At 39.0% G+C, this 15000-nt stretch overlaps 1 protein-coding gene across 1 annotated transcript in view; it reads left to right on the forward strand.

Moving 5' to 3' along the window:
- Window positions 1–3614: 3614 nt before the first annotated feature.
- bcap31 (B cell receptor associated protein 31) overlaps window positions 3615–15000 on the forward strand; it is a 17432-nt gene continuing 6046 nt past the window's right edge. Inside the window, exons 1-5 of the mRNA XM_054609931.1 lie at window positions 3615–3725; window positions 5921–6020; window positions 8862–8962; window positions 9366–9510; window positions 12242–12377. Coding sequence (XP_054465906.1) covers window positions 5929–6020; window positions 8862–8962; window positions 9366–9510; window positions 12242–12377 — 474 coding nt within the window. The 5' untranslated portion in view covers window positions 3615–3725; window positions 5921–5928. The remainder of the gene's footprint in view (window positions 3726–5920; window positions 6021–8861; window positions 8963–9365; window positions 9511–12241; window positions 12378–15000) is intronic.

A 15000-nucleotide genomic window follows, 5' to 3' on the forward strand; every position in this document is an offset into this window, starting at 1 on the left:
CTTTCCTTTCCTTTAGGCTGATTGTTATCCCTCCTTTCCTTGTTGCCTTCATATGTCTCCTTCCCTTTCCATGTTTCCTTTCCCTTATTTTCTTCCTCCTCTCTTCTTCATCTTCTTCTCCTCTCCAGAGTCCATCCTTTCTTTCTCCTCATGGCTGTGTTTCCCTAATCGTTTTACCCATGCACCATGACTGGAACACACACACACACACACACACACACACACACACACACACACACACACACACACACACACACACACACACACACACACACACACACTCCAGCAGCAGAAGGACACATTACCCCCTGCGTGAACCGACTCAGCTCTGCCAGGATCAGGGGGCTGCACAGCGCTGATAACAGACACACACACACACACACACACACACACACACACACACACACACACACACACACACACACACACACACACACACACACACACACACACACTCTTTAGTCGTCTCTGGTTTAATGTTTCAGCTGATCGATGCGTCTGAAATATAATTCTTTTGGAGCAGACGGCGGTTTGAAATCCAACAATAAGAAGTGAAGACAGTAAAATAAATGGCCGATTGTTTGAGTTTAAGATCCAATTGTCCCCAAAAAAACAAAAAAGCTGGTGTGAGAAACAAAGAGGAGGAATCCTGAGAGACTTCAGAGGACCAGAGTTCTGCTGGTTCTGCTTTGAGCCCGACGGTGTCAGTGGATCAAACACAGCTCAGTGATGATAGCGCCCCCTTCAGGCTGCAACGGTCATTACAGCCACAACAGGAACGATTGATTTAGATTCTATTTCTCAGTCTTTAGTTTAGGTTTTCATCTTAAGGTCCGACCGTCTTCAGTATGAACAGGTGAGTCTTCAGTGTGAACAGGTGAACAGGTGAGTCTTCAGTATGAACAGGTGAGTCTTCAGTGTGAACAGGTGAGTCTTCAGTGTGAACAGGTGAGTCTTCAGTTCAGTGTGAACAGGTGAGTCTTCAGTGTGAACAGGTGAGTCTTCAGTGTGAACAGGTGAGTCTTCAGTGTGAACAGGTGAGTCTTCAGTGTGAACAGGTGAGTCTTCAGTATGAACAGGTGAGTCTTCAGTGTGAACAGGTGAGTCTTCAGTGTGAACAGGTGAGCCTTCAGTGTGAACAGGTGAGTCTTCAGTGTGAACAGGTGAGTCTTCAGTGTGAACAGGTGAGTCTTCAGTGTGAACAGGTGAGTCTTCAGTGTGAACAGGTGAGTCTTCAGTGTGAACAGGTGAGTCTTCAGTGTGAACAGGTGAGTCTTCAGTATGAACAGGTGAGTCTTCAGTGTGAACAGGTGAGTCTTCAGTGTGAACAGGTGAGCCTTCAGTGTGAACAGGTGAGTCCTTCAGTGTGAACAGTGAGTGTGTGAACAGGTGAGTCTTCAGTGTGAACAGGTGAGTCTTCAGTGTGAACAGGTGAGTCTTCAGTGTGAACAGGTGAGTCTTCAGTGTGAACAGGTGAGTCTTCAGTGTGAACAGGTGAGTCTTCAGTGTGAACAGGTGAGTCTTCAGTCTCTACGTCACTCCTCCTCAGTCCAAATATGGTCACTTCCTTTCACTGGTTGCAAAAAACAAGATGGCGACGGCTAAATCACCGAACTGGAGGCTTCAAAACATCAGTCCTCCAACTGATCGAGTTTGTTTTTAAGGACGAGACGACGACCACTACTTTTGAAACACTTACTTCACAGAAATAAAAACAATATATATATTTCTATCTTTTATAATATTCTATATATATAGAATATTATAAAAGATAGAAAAGGTAGATTCATGTGGTGACTCAATAGTAGTGCACAAAACACTTACAGTAGTACTACTTACAGTACATGACCACGACCTCGCACTTACCACCATGCAGTGTGTGTGTGTGTGTGTGTGTGTGTGTGTGTGTGTGTGTGTGTGTGTGTGTGTGTGTGTGTGTGTGTGTGTGTGTGTGTGTTCGTCATCATGACTAATTCATCGCTCCTCCACTCTCCTTGGCTGGTTTATTTAAAAATTGCACTTTTATTCCAGTTTTCCATTGGCACACGCGGAAAAAGTCATCAGCCAATCAGGAGTCTCGCTGCTTCTGTCTGACTCTGCTCCGCCCGGCGACCGGATGAAAAGCTTTTAACGAGGTTTAATGTGTGATATGGGACCAAGAAGGGAGGGGGGGGTTGAGTGAGGAAGAAGAAGAAGAAGAAGAAGGAGAAGAAGAAGAAGAAGAAGAAGAAGAAGAAGAAGAAGAAGAAGAAGGAGGAGAAGAAGAAGAAGAAGAAAGAAGAAGAAGAAGAAGAAGAAGAAGAAGAAGAAGAAGAAGAAGAAGGAGAAGAAGAAGAAGAAGAAGGAGGAGAAGAAGAAGAAGAAGAAGAAGAAGAAGAGAAGAAGAAGAAGAAGAAGAAGAAGAAGAAGAAGAAGAAGAAGGAGGAGAAGAAGAAGAAGAAGAAGAAGAAGAAGAAGAAGGAAGAAGAAGAAGAAGGAGAAGAAGGAGGAGAAGAAGAAGAAGAAGAAGGAGAAGGAAGAAGAACAAAAAGAAGAAGAAGAGAAGAAAAGAAGAAGAAGAAGAAGAAGAAGAGGAGAAGAAGAAGAAGAAGAAGAAGAAGAAGGAGGAGAAGAAGGAGAAGAAGAAGAAGAAGAAGAAAGGAAAGAAGAAGAAGAAGAAGAAGAAACAAGAAGAAGAAGAAGAGAAGAAGAAGAAGAAGAAAAGAAGAAGAAGAAGAAGAAGAAGAAGAAGAAGAAGAAGAAGAAGAAGAAGAAGAAGAAGAAGAAGAAGAAGAAGAAGAAGACTAGATGACTATATCAAAGTTAAGGATCATGTTTATACGTTTTCGATGGTTTACAGTCTTCAGAGCGTTGAAATCATTTTTGGGACGATGGTGAATAAGAATAGTCTGGATCCTTGTAGACCAGCTGCTCTAATCAAACAAACCAACACAAACGATCTGTATCGGCCATTATTGATCATCAATGATTAGAGACGGGTGTCAGCAAGAACATCGTGATCTCTAAAGGATCTCTAAAGGATCTCTAAAGGATCTCTAAAGGATCTCTGAAGGATCTCTAAAGGATCTCTGAAGGATCTCTGGTCCGTGGTCAGATCTGAACCGGACTAACATGTTGTTGGTTTGGATCTGAACATCTCTCTGGGGCTTCATCACCTTTTGGAGTTTGCTCATCTACATCTCTGATGATTAAATCAATTTCACATATTTCTGATGATGACTTTGTGTATTTCATGTATTTGTATCTCACTGTGTGTTTTTCTCAGTGTGTAAAAACTGCTGCTGCTATGATTTAACAGCCCCCCAGGGATCAATAAATGACCATCAATCATCTGTACTTACTTAATAATTTACTATGGAAGACAAACAGTCTGACTAGTTAGAGAGCGAGAGAAGGCTGTGGTTTTAGTTCGTGGAAAAACAGTCAGAGTGCGACGTCGTAGTTTCTTCCTCCTCTCTGATCCTCCCTCACGGCTCAGATGAGGCGCAGAGATCGTTCAGTGAGAGGACGTCTCCCTCTGCTGGCCGGGAGAGGAACTGCGTAAAGGAGAACAGCGGGAGAGATAAGCCCCGCCCACCTGGTTCCGTGTAGCCAATCACAGGCCGGTACGAGAGCATTAAAACCCCGGAACCCGGAAGTGTTTAGAAACAGTAAGCCAGGCTAACAGACAGGCTAACCGACAGGCTAACAGACAGCAGCGAGTTCACGTCTGCGGGGTTTCTCAGGTGAGTCTCACCTGTCTAACACGTCACGTGCTGTGTGAGATGTGAAACACTGCAGAGAGTAGACGGAGCCTTCAGGAGAGATGTCCTCAGTAAACACACGGGCAGCTAGCATGCTAAGCTAGCTCACATCCGGACTGCACAACTTGTAGGGGGGGAAAGAGTCCAACAAATAGACGGCACCGGAGTGTTTACGTTTCTGCCTGTGTGGTCGAGTCTGTTTCCAGCAGATAGACGGGCCCTCACAGCGCAGAGCAGCCACGTCACTGATGACGTAGCTGCTCTGAGCTGCCACGCCCCCTCGCACAGGTCAGGGTTAAAGTTCACCTAGTTCAGAACCCACGTGACACATGTTTAAACCGGTTTAAACCAGTTTGAACTGTTTTAAACTGGTTAAAACCAGTTTGAACTGTTTTAAACTGTTTTAAACTGGTTAAACTGGTTAAAACCAGTTTGAACTGTTTTAAACTGGTTAAAACCAGTTTGAACTGTTTTAAACTGGTTAAAACCACTGGTTAAAACCAGTTTGAACTGTTTTAAACTGGTTAAAACCAGTTTGAACTGGTTAAAACCAGTTTGGACTGTTTTAAACTGGTTAAAACCACTGGTTAAAACCAGTTTGAACTGTTTTAAACTGGTTAAAACCAGTTTGAACTGTTTTAAACTGGTTAAACCACTGGTTTAAACCAGTTTGAACTGTTTTAAACTGGTTAAAACCAGTTTGAACTGTTTTAAACTGGTTAAAACCAGTTTGAACTGTTTAAAACCACTGGTTAAAACCGGTTTAAACTGGTTTAAACTGGTTCCAGGATATTTAAAGTGTTGCTTATGGGTTAAGTTAATGAATATAATATAATTATTATTATTATAAATAGAATGTCACAGAAAGTGAGACATGAACTAGTGCAGATGTTGAGTTATAGGTATAAATGTGTAAAATATTTTAGGGTGTGCAGCTGAAAAACAATAAACGGTGTTATCATGAATCTATACACTGTTTATAAGTATTTAGAAGTTATTGATCTTTAAGGGTTTGAACTAAACCTTGTGAATGAAGAGCTGGTGTCAGAGCCGTGATGTGTGAATGAATCTGTAGTTTATGTGAAGATCTTCATCCCAGTTAACAGTTTAAACATGGAACCTATTAAAGGAATCATTTCTGTTTGAACTATAACAAACAATTCAAATATCCTTATATTTATACAGAACGTTTCAAAAACAAGTTTACAAACTGCTTCAGACATAAAAGCAGAAAAATACAGAGTGCAGTATCTAAATATTTCTATTTTACATGTTTCTATTTATGATTGTTGACTTCTGCAGTTTTTCTTATGCAACCAAACACAAAGGCTAATTAATTGTATAGAAGAAACCTTTGTGACAATAAAAAAAGTCTGAATTTTAAGAGTTTTTAATGGATGGTTTGTTCAGGAGTCGACATGTTTTTAACCCACAGTAAAGTGTGTCTGGACAGAATAATAGAAACACTTTAAAATGTAGTTCAGTTCATTCCAGAAAGACTACAAAGTAAACAAACGGTTGGATCAATACCTCCAAAAACTGATCATCAGAGCTGAGATGATTAGTCAGTGAGGAGACTGATTGATTTTAAATGTGACAATCTTCTGCTATTCTTTGATTTCACTGATAATTAACTGAATATTTCTGTGTTTTTGAATATTTATATTCTATTAATCAAGAAAACATTCATCAGAATACCTGATAATTGATTGATTATAATCTTCACAGATAGTATTTATTTCCATGTCGTTGTTTTGGATTCTGTCCGTGATAAACGTGTAACTTCAGTAGAAAACAAACCAGCTTGAAGCAGATTGGATGTTCCAGTCTGAGAGGTTTTTATTGGTTTTATCTGCTTTTCCCAGAACCCTGAACTCATCGCGCTCTAATGGTCCTCTGAGCTTCTTATTGATCTGGTTTCAGAGGAATGTCCTGGTTGTGAAACGTCTTCTGTGTTTGTTTTCAAACCGCACAGACAAGTTTCTTTAGCCTGAAGCCGTTTTCATGAAGATGTATTAGTTGTTGTATTTCTTTGTCTCAAACATTAACCTTTTCAATCCACAAAAGAGTATTCAGGATGGCTTTTCTACTTCTTTTTTTTTGCATAAATGAACCAAAGTATTTGTAGTTTTCATCTCCAGATTAACGTCTCTGTGTTTTTACTGTCTTGTCTTCAGGAGACACGATGAGTCTTCAGTGGACGGCCGTGGCCACGTTCCTCTACGTCGAGGTCTTCTTCGTCCTGCTGCTCTGCATCCCCTTCATCTCACCCAAGAGGTCAGTGCTCACCCGTCTCTCTGCTCACCCGTCTCTCTGCTCGCCCGTCTCTCTGCTCACCCGTCTCTCTGCTCGCCCGTCTCTCTGCCCGTCTCTCTGCTCACCCGTCTCTCTGCTCACTACCGTCTCTCTGCTCTACGTCTCTCTGAATACGTCTCTCTGCTCTATTAGAATACGTTCTACTAGATCTCTACTAGCTCCGTTCTATTAGAATCGTTCTACTAGAATACGTTCTACTAGAATACGTTCTACTAGAATACGTTCTACTAGATACGTTCTACTAGAATACGTTCTACTAGAATAGGTAGGTTCTACTAGAATAGGTTCTACTAGAATAGGTTCTACTAGAATACGTTCTACTAGAATAGGTTCTACTAGAATAGGTAGGTTCTACTAGAATAGGTTCTACTAGAATACGTTCTACTAGAATAGGTTCTACTAGAATAGGTTCTACTAGAATACGTTCTACTAGAATACGTTCTACTAGAATAGGTAGGTTCTACTAGAATAGGTTCTACTAGAATAGGTTCTACTAGAATAGAATAGAATAGGTTCTACTAGAATAGGTTCTACTAGAATAGGTTCTACTAGAATAGGTTCTACTAGAATACGTTCTACTAGAATACGTTCTACTAGAATACGTTCTACTAGAATAGGTAGGTTCTACTAGAATAGGTTCTACTAGAATAGGTTCTACTAGAATAGGTAGGTTCTACTAGAATACGTTCTACTAGAATAGGTAGGTTCTACTAGAATAGGTTCTACTAGAATAGGTAGGTTCTACTAGAATAGGTAGGTTCTACTAGAATAGGTAGGTTCTACTAGAATAGGTTCTACTAGAATAGGTTCTACTAGAATAGGTTCTACTAGAATACGTTCTACTAGAATAGGTAGGTTCTACTAGAATAGGTAGGTTCTACTAGAATACGTTCTACTAGAATAGGTTCTACTAGAATAGGTTCTACTAGAATAGGTTCTACTAGAATACGTTCTACTAGAATAGGTAGGTTCTACTAGAATAGGTTCTACTAGAATACGTTCTACTAGAATAGGTAGGTTCTACTAGAATAGGTTCTACTAGAATAGGTAGGTTCTACTAGAATACGTTCTACTAGAATACGTTCTACTAGAATAGGTTCTACTAGAATAGGTTCTACTAGAATACGTTCTACTAGAATAGGTAGGTTCTACTAGAATAGGTTCTACTAGAATAGGTTCTACTAGAATAGGTAGGTTCTACTAGAATAGGTTCTACTAGAATAGGTTCTACTAGAATAGGTTCTACTAGAATACTAGTTACTACTAGAATAGGTTCTACTAGAATAGTAGGTTTACTAGAATAGGTTCTACTAGAACACGTCCTACTAGAACACGTTCTACTTGATGAGAGAAGGCATCAACATTCTGAGAGGGCTCTCAGCTGAGAGTCATTACATTACACTACATTACATTACATTACATTACATTACATTACACTACATTACATTACTACATTACATTACATTACATTACACTACATTACATTACATTACATTACACTACACTTTACATACACTACACTTTACACATTACACTACATACATTACATTACATTACATTACATTACATTACATTACATTACATTACATTACACTACACTACATTACATTACATTACACTACATACATTACATTACATACACTACATTACATTACACTACATTACATTACATTACACTACATTACATTATTACATTACATTACACTACATTACATTACATTACACTACATTACATTACACTACACTACATTACAGTACATTACACTACATTACATTACACTACATTACATTACATTACAGTACATTACATACATACATTACACTACATTTACATTACATTACATTACACTACACACTACATTACATTACACTACATTACACTACACTACATTACATTACACTACATTACATTACATTACACTACATTACACTACATTACATTACATTACATTACATTACACTACATTACATTACATTACATTACATTACATTACATTACACTACACTACATTACACTACACTACACTACACTACACTACATTACACTACATTACACTACATTACACACTACATTACATTACATTACACTACATTACACTACATTACATTACATTACATTACATTACATTACATTACATTACACTACATTACACTACATTACATTACATTACACTACATTACATTACACTACACTACATTACATTACACTACATTACACTACATTACATTACATTACATTACATTACACTACATTACATTACACTACATTACATTATTACACTACATTACATTACATTACATTACAGTCAAACGGTCTCAGCTGATGAACTGATGAACTGATGATTGATTAGAAACAGTCTGTCAGCTGAGACAGAACAGATGAAACTCAGCACTCTGAGACAAGCATGACTCAGCAGATCAATGAAAAGCACCTGATCGAACAAAAACTGACAGTTAATCAGAACAGAAATGTGAAAGACAACATGGAGTTAAAAACATAAAGATGGTTTTCTTAGAATAACAAAAGTGTCATCTACTCTCAAAACAATATCACTGTTTGTAGGTTTTATTTAAAAATATAAATAAATAAATAAAACAAAACACAACACCAGATGGCGTCAGAGCTCCAGCTTCACCATCAGCCCTCAGCTGAGCTTCATGTGTTCTGGAGTGCTTTTCTTCTGTAGTTCTTTTCTTCTGTAGTGCTTTTCTTCTGTAGTTCTTTTCTTCTGTAGTTCTTTCTTCTGTAGTTCTTTTCTTCTTCATCTGTGTGTCATAACCGGAGAGTGTTTTCTGCTCCAGGTGGAGTAAGATCTTCAAGTCTCGGATCATCCAGACCATCGCTCTCTATGGAAACACTTCATTCATGGTGGCCATCGCCATCCTCGTCTTCCTCCTCATCGGTACGTGTGAATGTTGTTTATCTTATTCTGGTAGTAAATAGTGATAATTATTGATCTATGCCTCTGTATTTATTAAGTTTCCCTCTGAAGTGACATAAAGCTACATTCTCTCTCCTGTCCAGCAGGGGGCGACTCCTCTGGTTGTATAGAAGTCTATGAGAAAATGACTCTACTTCTCTCTTGATTTATTCCCTCAGTAAACATTGTAAACATGAGTTTATGGTCTCAATCTCTAGTTTCAAGTCTTCTTCAATACAGCATGATGTTCATTTAGTAAATGATGCTCCATTTAGAGTCAAACAGACCATAAAGCAGGGGATGCAGGTCGAGGTAATTTAATGGATACAGAGTGAAGATGTTCTTCTTGGTGTGTGTGTTAATATGTGTGTGTTTGTGTGTGTAGATGCTTTCCGTGAGGTGAGGAAGTACAGCGTGACGGAGAAGGTGGATCTGACCAACAACCCGACGGCCATCGAACACATCCACATGAAACTGTTCAGAGCTCAGAGGAACGAGTACATCGCCGGCTTCGCCCTGCTGCTCTGCCTGTGAGACACACACACACACACACACACACACACACACACACACACACACACACACACACACACACACACAGAGCGACAGGCAGACTGATCTAAATGCAGAGGAATTTTACAGTAAGATGGAAAGAATGAGCAGCTGCCGTGTGTGTGTGTGGTGTGTGTGTGTGTGTGTGTGTGTGTCCATTGACAAACCCTCACTGTTCAGTGTAAATCCTCCAGCCTGTTCCTGATTGGACGGAGCTCAGAGTTTTAGATCTGTCTCGTCCTCTGATTGGCTGACCCTCCTCAGACTGGAGGGTCAGACACGTATATTAGATCTGATTGGTTTCAGAGTCATGTGACACGGCGGGTTGTGATTGGAGGACAGCTTGTTGTTGGGCCGTTGTGGTTGAAAGTAGAACCTTCACCTTCACCACTGAGTCAGATGAGCTACATCCAGCGTCGTGTTGTAAACATGCTAACAGATAAACAGTCTCATAAAGTTCTACGTTCACAAACATCTCGTGCTGCTGTGAGATCTAGTGTCGACCTCCATCGTAGCGTGAACGGAGGCGTTTAGACTCTGCGCTGAGCGCTGCATTATTCTCCTGACCACTAGAGGGCGAACTAACACAACGAACTGTGAGGAATCAAAAAAATCTATACATAAACCAACCTCTGCTATAGAGAGGAGGGATTGTTATTATTGGACAGTTCTTTATTTCCTGTTGGTTATTTAGTACATAAAATATAAATATCAGATATTCCAGAGAGACAGTTTGATAAATAACAAATGATCAATAAATGAATCCAGTGTTTCCTAAAAAAACGTTTTCTGTGGATATAAATACATTTAAACACATCATGTGATCTACATGGACATAATGGTCAGAAATGAATAAAAAGCTGAAAATATGAAACAAATTAAATAAACTTTAACTCATGAAATGAAAGTTAAAGAGCAGTGACATCACACAGGAAACACCTGAATTAATGACTGTATTGATCGTGAGCTGATCAGGTGATCATCTGATCGATCTAATCACTCGTTCATTTCACAGTAATTAATCAGCATCTCCAGGCTTTGCTGCTTAATCAATAATAATGATCCTCATGATCTGGTGTGCTGTTGCTGTGTTCGGCCTGCAGGGGGCAGCGGTGTTCAGCGTCATGTGATGCAGCAGCTGCTGTAACAGAAGGACTCCAGCGTTTAGACAGAGCCCCTTTTACAGACGGCTGCTCTGTGACTCAGAGGGAAATATAAATACGCAGCACAAGTTTGTGGAAACGCTGAAGCTCCATCAGATGATCCGATTATTTTAGGCTGTGAAGGATCGGACGGCCATATTTGGAGCCGAGAGGAAAAACACTCTTTATTTAATCTTCCAGATAACTTAAAACTTCCACGACTACATAAAAGTTTCTGCAGAGACGTGCATTTAGTGTCGGCGGTGCAGAGGATGTAACTTTAACCCTAACCCTTTAGTTTATAAACTGAGCACAAAGTCATGTGACGGTAAAGCCAATCAGTGTTTAGAGTCTCCTCCTTACATCAGACTTTGTTGAACCAGAACTGTTCCTCATGTTTGATAAGAGACCAGAAGAAACCTTGAATACATGAATGTTTATTAACTACAGTCTGTCTGGAACATAGAATAACTTCACTGTAGTATTTACACTTATTTACAGCGTTGGTGGAGCAGCTACAACGTTAGCAGAGAGCACCACCCATCAAACCAAACTCCATTCACAAAGCAAGCATTTTAGAAGTCGTTTGCTTTTCGTCTTGCTGACAAACGTGACAATGAAGGAATTCAGACTTTTTACAAATCTGCTTTATTTTTCTGTTATTTCTGCATGTTTTTATTGAACAGAATGAGTTTATTTTGTGTTCATACGTCTGCAGGTCTCATCTGTATTCAGAGTCTAACATATTATTCAACATGTAGAAACAGCAGACAGCTCTCACTGACTACGTGAAGGGAGGCAGACATCCTTCACCCCCCCGCTGTGGGTCACATGACATCATAGCATTTACAAAACACACACACCCAGCTGGGAAATGTCAGAGGTAACTCACCATGTGTGTGCGGGGGGGGTGGGTGGTGACCGGCTATATTGGGTGGCATATAATGTGTTGAGACATTACTGTATGACAGATGACTTGATACGATCTGTACTGAGCATGTGCAGTGAGGTGTCTCACTCCTGAGCTTCTAGAAAAAAACCTGTTTTTTTTCTAGAAGAAGCTGTTTTTTTACGTCTTGTCTGGTTGGTCTCTGTCCTCGTAGTGTTTGACCTGAAGTTCACCCAGAGGTCGGCCAAATCTACACTTTGTATCACAGCCAGAAGCTGTTAAAATGGTCATTATCGTCAGATTTTCATCTTTCCGAAGGTCCTTGAACACATCATGTGTGACATATGCTTCCATCAGAAAAAGCAGCCAAAAAAAGTTTATAATTATGATATTTCATCAGAAACATTTTATTCTACATGTCTCATTTCAAATAAACCGTTCACTTTAACCAGATTCTGATAAAAACATTAAATTCTGAGCTCCTCAGTGAAACTATGAAGACATGATTGATTCATCTGAGACCAACAGTCATGTGACAACAAATCTGTGAAACGTTGACTGAACTTTAGAAGAGTTTGTTGGGACCCAACCTTAGCGTTGGCGTGTCTCATCGGCGTGGAGCTTCCTGTCTGTCGTTCACCTGAAGCCGCTCTGATCTTTCCATCGTTGCATTCACAGGCTGCTCCGTCGTCTCGCCACTCTGCTCTCCCAGCAGGCCACGCTCATGGCCTCCAACGAGGCCTTCAAGAAGCAGGCGGAGGGCGCCAGCACCGCCGCCAAGAAGTACATGGAGGAGAACGAGCTGCTGCAGGAGGTGAGACACACACACACACACACACACACACACACACACACACCATTTATTATTAATCAGATTTATAGGGAGTTTCAGCTCATTGTTTATTAACTTTTCTGTTCTGGTTCAATCTCACCACAGTGTAGAATACTGGACATAATGTACACATGAACAAAAACATATTTTAATCAGAAGTTTAATCATCTTTTAATAGCTACATGTTGTCGGTAGAAAATCATGAAAACAAAACAATAGAAACGTGTTTTTAATGAGAGGCTGCTGTTCCTTCATCTCAACACTGGGGGGCATCACTCATCTACAGCTGCTGAGCCGAACCCACATAAACACTGGAAATATTCACAGAGCAAAACACACACCGGCTTTGTCTCCTTCACAATGTGGACACACACACACACACACACACACACACACACACACACACACACACACACACACACACACACACACACACACACACACACACACACACTCTCACTCTCTCTCTCTGTGGTAATCTGACCTGTCTTAGTACGAGGTAAAAAGATCACCAAGCCTCTGCTGCTAAAAGGAGAAATTGCTTCATCTGCATGTGACACACACACGCACGCACACACACACACACACACACACACACACACACACACACACACACACGCATGCACGCGCGTGTGTGGGCACACGTCGTTCTTTAATTTATTATCTTTGGTTGGCACAAAACATCCCGTCATGTACACAGTATTTTCTAACTTGTATCTTTGGTTTGATAATGAAGCTATTGTCAGGGTTCAGGTTTCTGCAGCTGTCTGACAAAAAAAAACATCCCATAGTTTCACAACAGTTTAATCAACAACCGCAGAATAAGTCACTGCAGTTACTCACCAATCTAAGTTACTGTTTGTTATTTATTGTGTAAAGACTTTTTTTTTATTGAGAGCTGCTAATTTACAGTGCAGTTAATTAATATTTATATTAATTTAATTATTTTTTCTAAATAATTGTATCTATTAATTTATTCTCTTTATTTAATATAAATCTAATTAAAAGATGTGAACAAACAGGAGCAGGTGTCAAATGTCCCGTTTATGTCTTTGTTTCTTTCCGTTTTCATTTTGTTGGCTGCAGTTTGTGGTTGTCCGCTCTATTGATATCAATAAAGACTTTATAGAGAAAACGCCTCTCAGTTCACAGAAAGATGAACTTTATAACCTTATATAGATGTATTGCATCATCTAATAAAGAGGAAACCTGTGAGTAAAACCGTTATAAGAGCTCCGCCTTCTTCTGCTTTAAGTTTAAATGACGCTTCTTCTCACAGGTTTTCACTTTGAAACGACCTCAAAGATCTCAGACGACATTAAGACAACCGTTAGATTTACTGCAGAGCCTTTAGTTCAAACTCTTTTACTAATAATTAATTATCTGATTAATAATGCATTTTATTAACTCTAACTGTTGTCTTCTTTAGACCACCTCCTTTATGAAAATTACAAACTATCATGACCCAAAAAGGCTCCATCTATAAATAATAAGAGTGACTTTGTGCATAAATGAACTATTTTTACAGCCGTCACCTTATTTTATCTTGAACGTTAAACCAGCTGTTTAGAAGATGTTTGTTTTATGCACAAGTTATTGATAAAATATTCACATGTTGCATATATATATAATATGTATACATATTAATTTATTTTCCGTATATTTTTATCATCTATGTGGTGTGACCCCGAACCCTGTGTATATATATGTGGCATATATTTTTTTGTACCCGTTTATATTGTGTATGTGTATATTGTCCGAGGATTGTATGCACTTAAATGTATTCAAACAGTCCTGTGTATTACTGTAGATGGGATTATTGGTGTTGTAACTTTGCCTTTTGTGTCTTCATTTACAGATTTTTATATTTTGTATAGTAATATATAAACAAAAAAATGCAAATATAATTTGACACTTATTTACAGATTTTTGCATAATGAAACACTAACTGTTTTTTACATAAGACACTTTGTTCAAAAAATGAAATTATATATATTTGGTTCAAATATTTATAATTAAACCTAACTAAAATTTGAAAAGAATTAGACTCACACATATGTAAAATATAAACCACTATTTATGAAAACTGCCGATATTAGTGTAAACTTCTTGGTCGACTGAAACCCTGAAAAATCGACTAATGGGGGGGCATCACGTGCATCTGCGCAATATAACAGCCCATGATTACCGAGAAATATGTACTGATATCAGCACAAGAAGGCAATTAAACACAAAAGGCAATTCAGGGAAATTATCTTTATTAAACATCCAGATCATGTACCAAAAATAAAGCAAAAGGCTCAAAACAAAGCCTACAAACATAGTGGGACGAAGAGTGGTCTGTGACGTCATGTTTGCGTTTGGATGATCTAGGCTTAACATCCAGTGTCTGGGTGTATCGGAGGATCCTGCCGTTATAAAACGAATAAACGATTATTAGACTAACATATTGAAATATGTTTAATATGATATTAATAGGCTATACTATTGAAATATTACCGTGTTTAGATGATACATGTTTGTAGTCGAGCTGTGATTTGCAAACTGTGTTTGCAAATTTTACATTCGACTTTTTCCCGCCATCTATTTTGTAATATAACATATA

This window comes from Anoplopoma fimbria, chromosome 12 (genome assembly GCF_027596085.1).
Source record: "Anoplopoma fimbria isolate UVic2021 breed Golden Eagle Sablefish chromosome 12, Afim_UVic_2022, whole genome shotgun sequence".
Lineage (NCBI taxonomy): Eukaryota > Metazoa > Chordata > Actinopteri > Perciformes > Anoplopomatidae > Anoplopoma > Anoplopoma fimbria.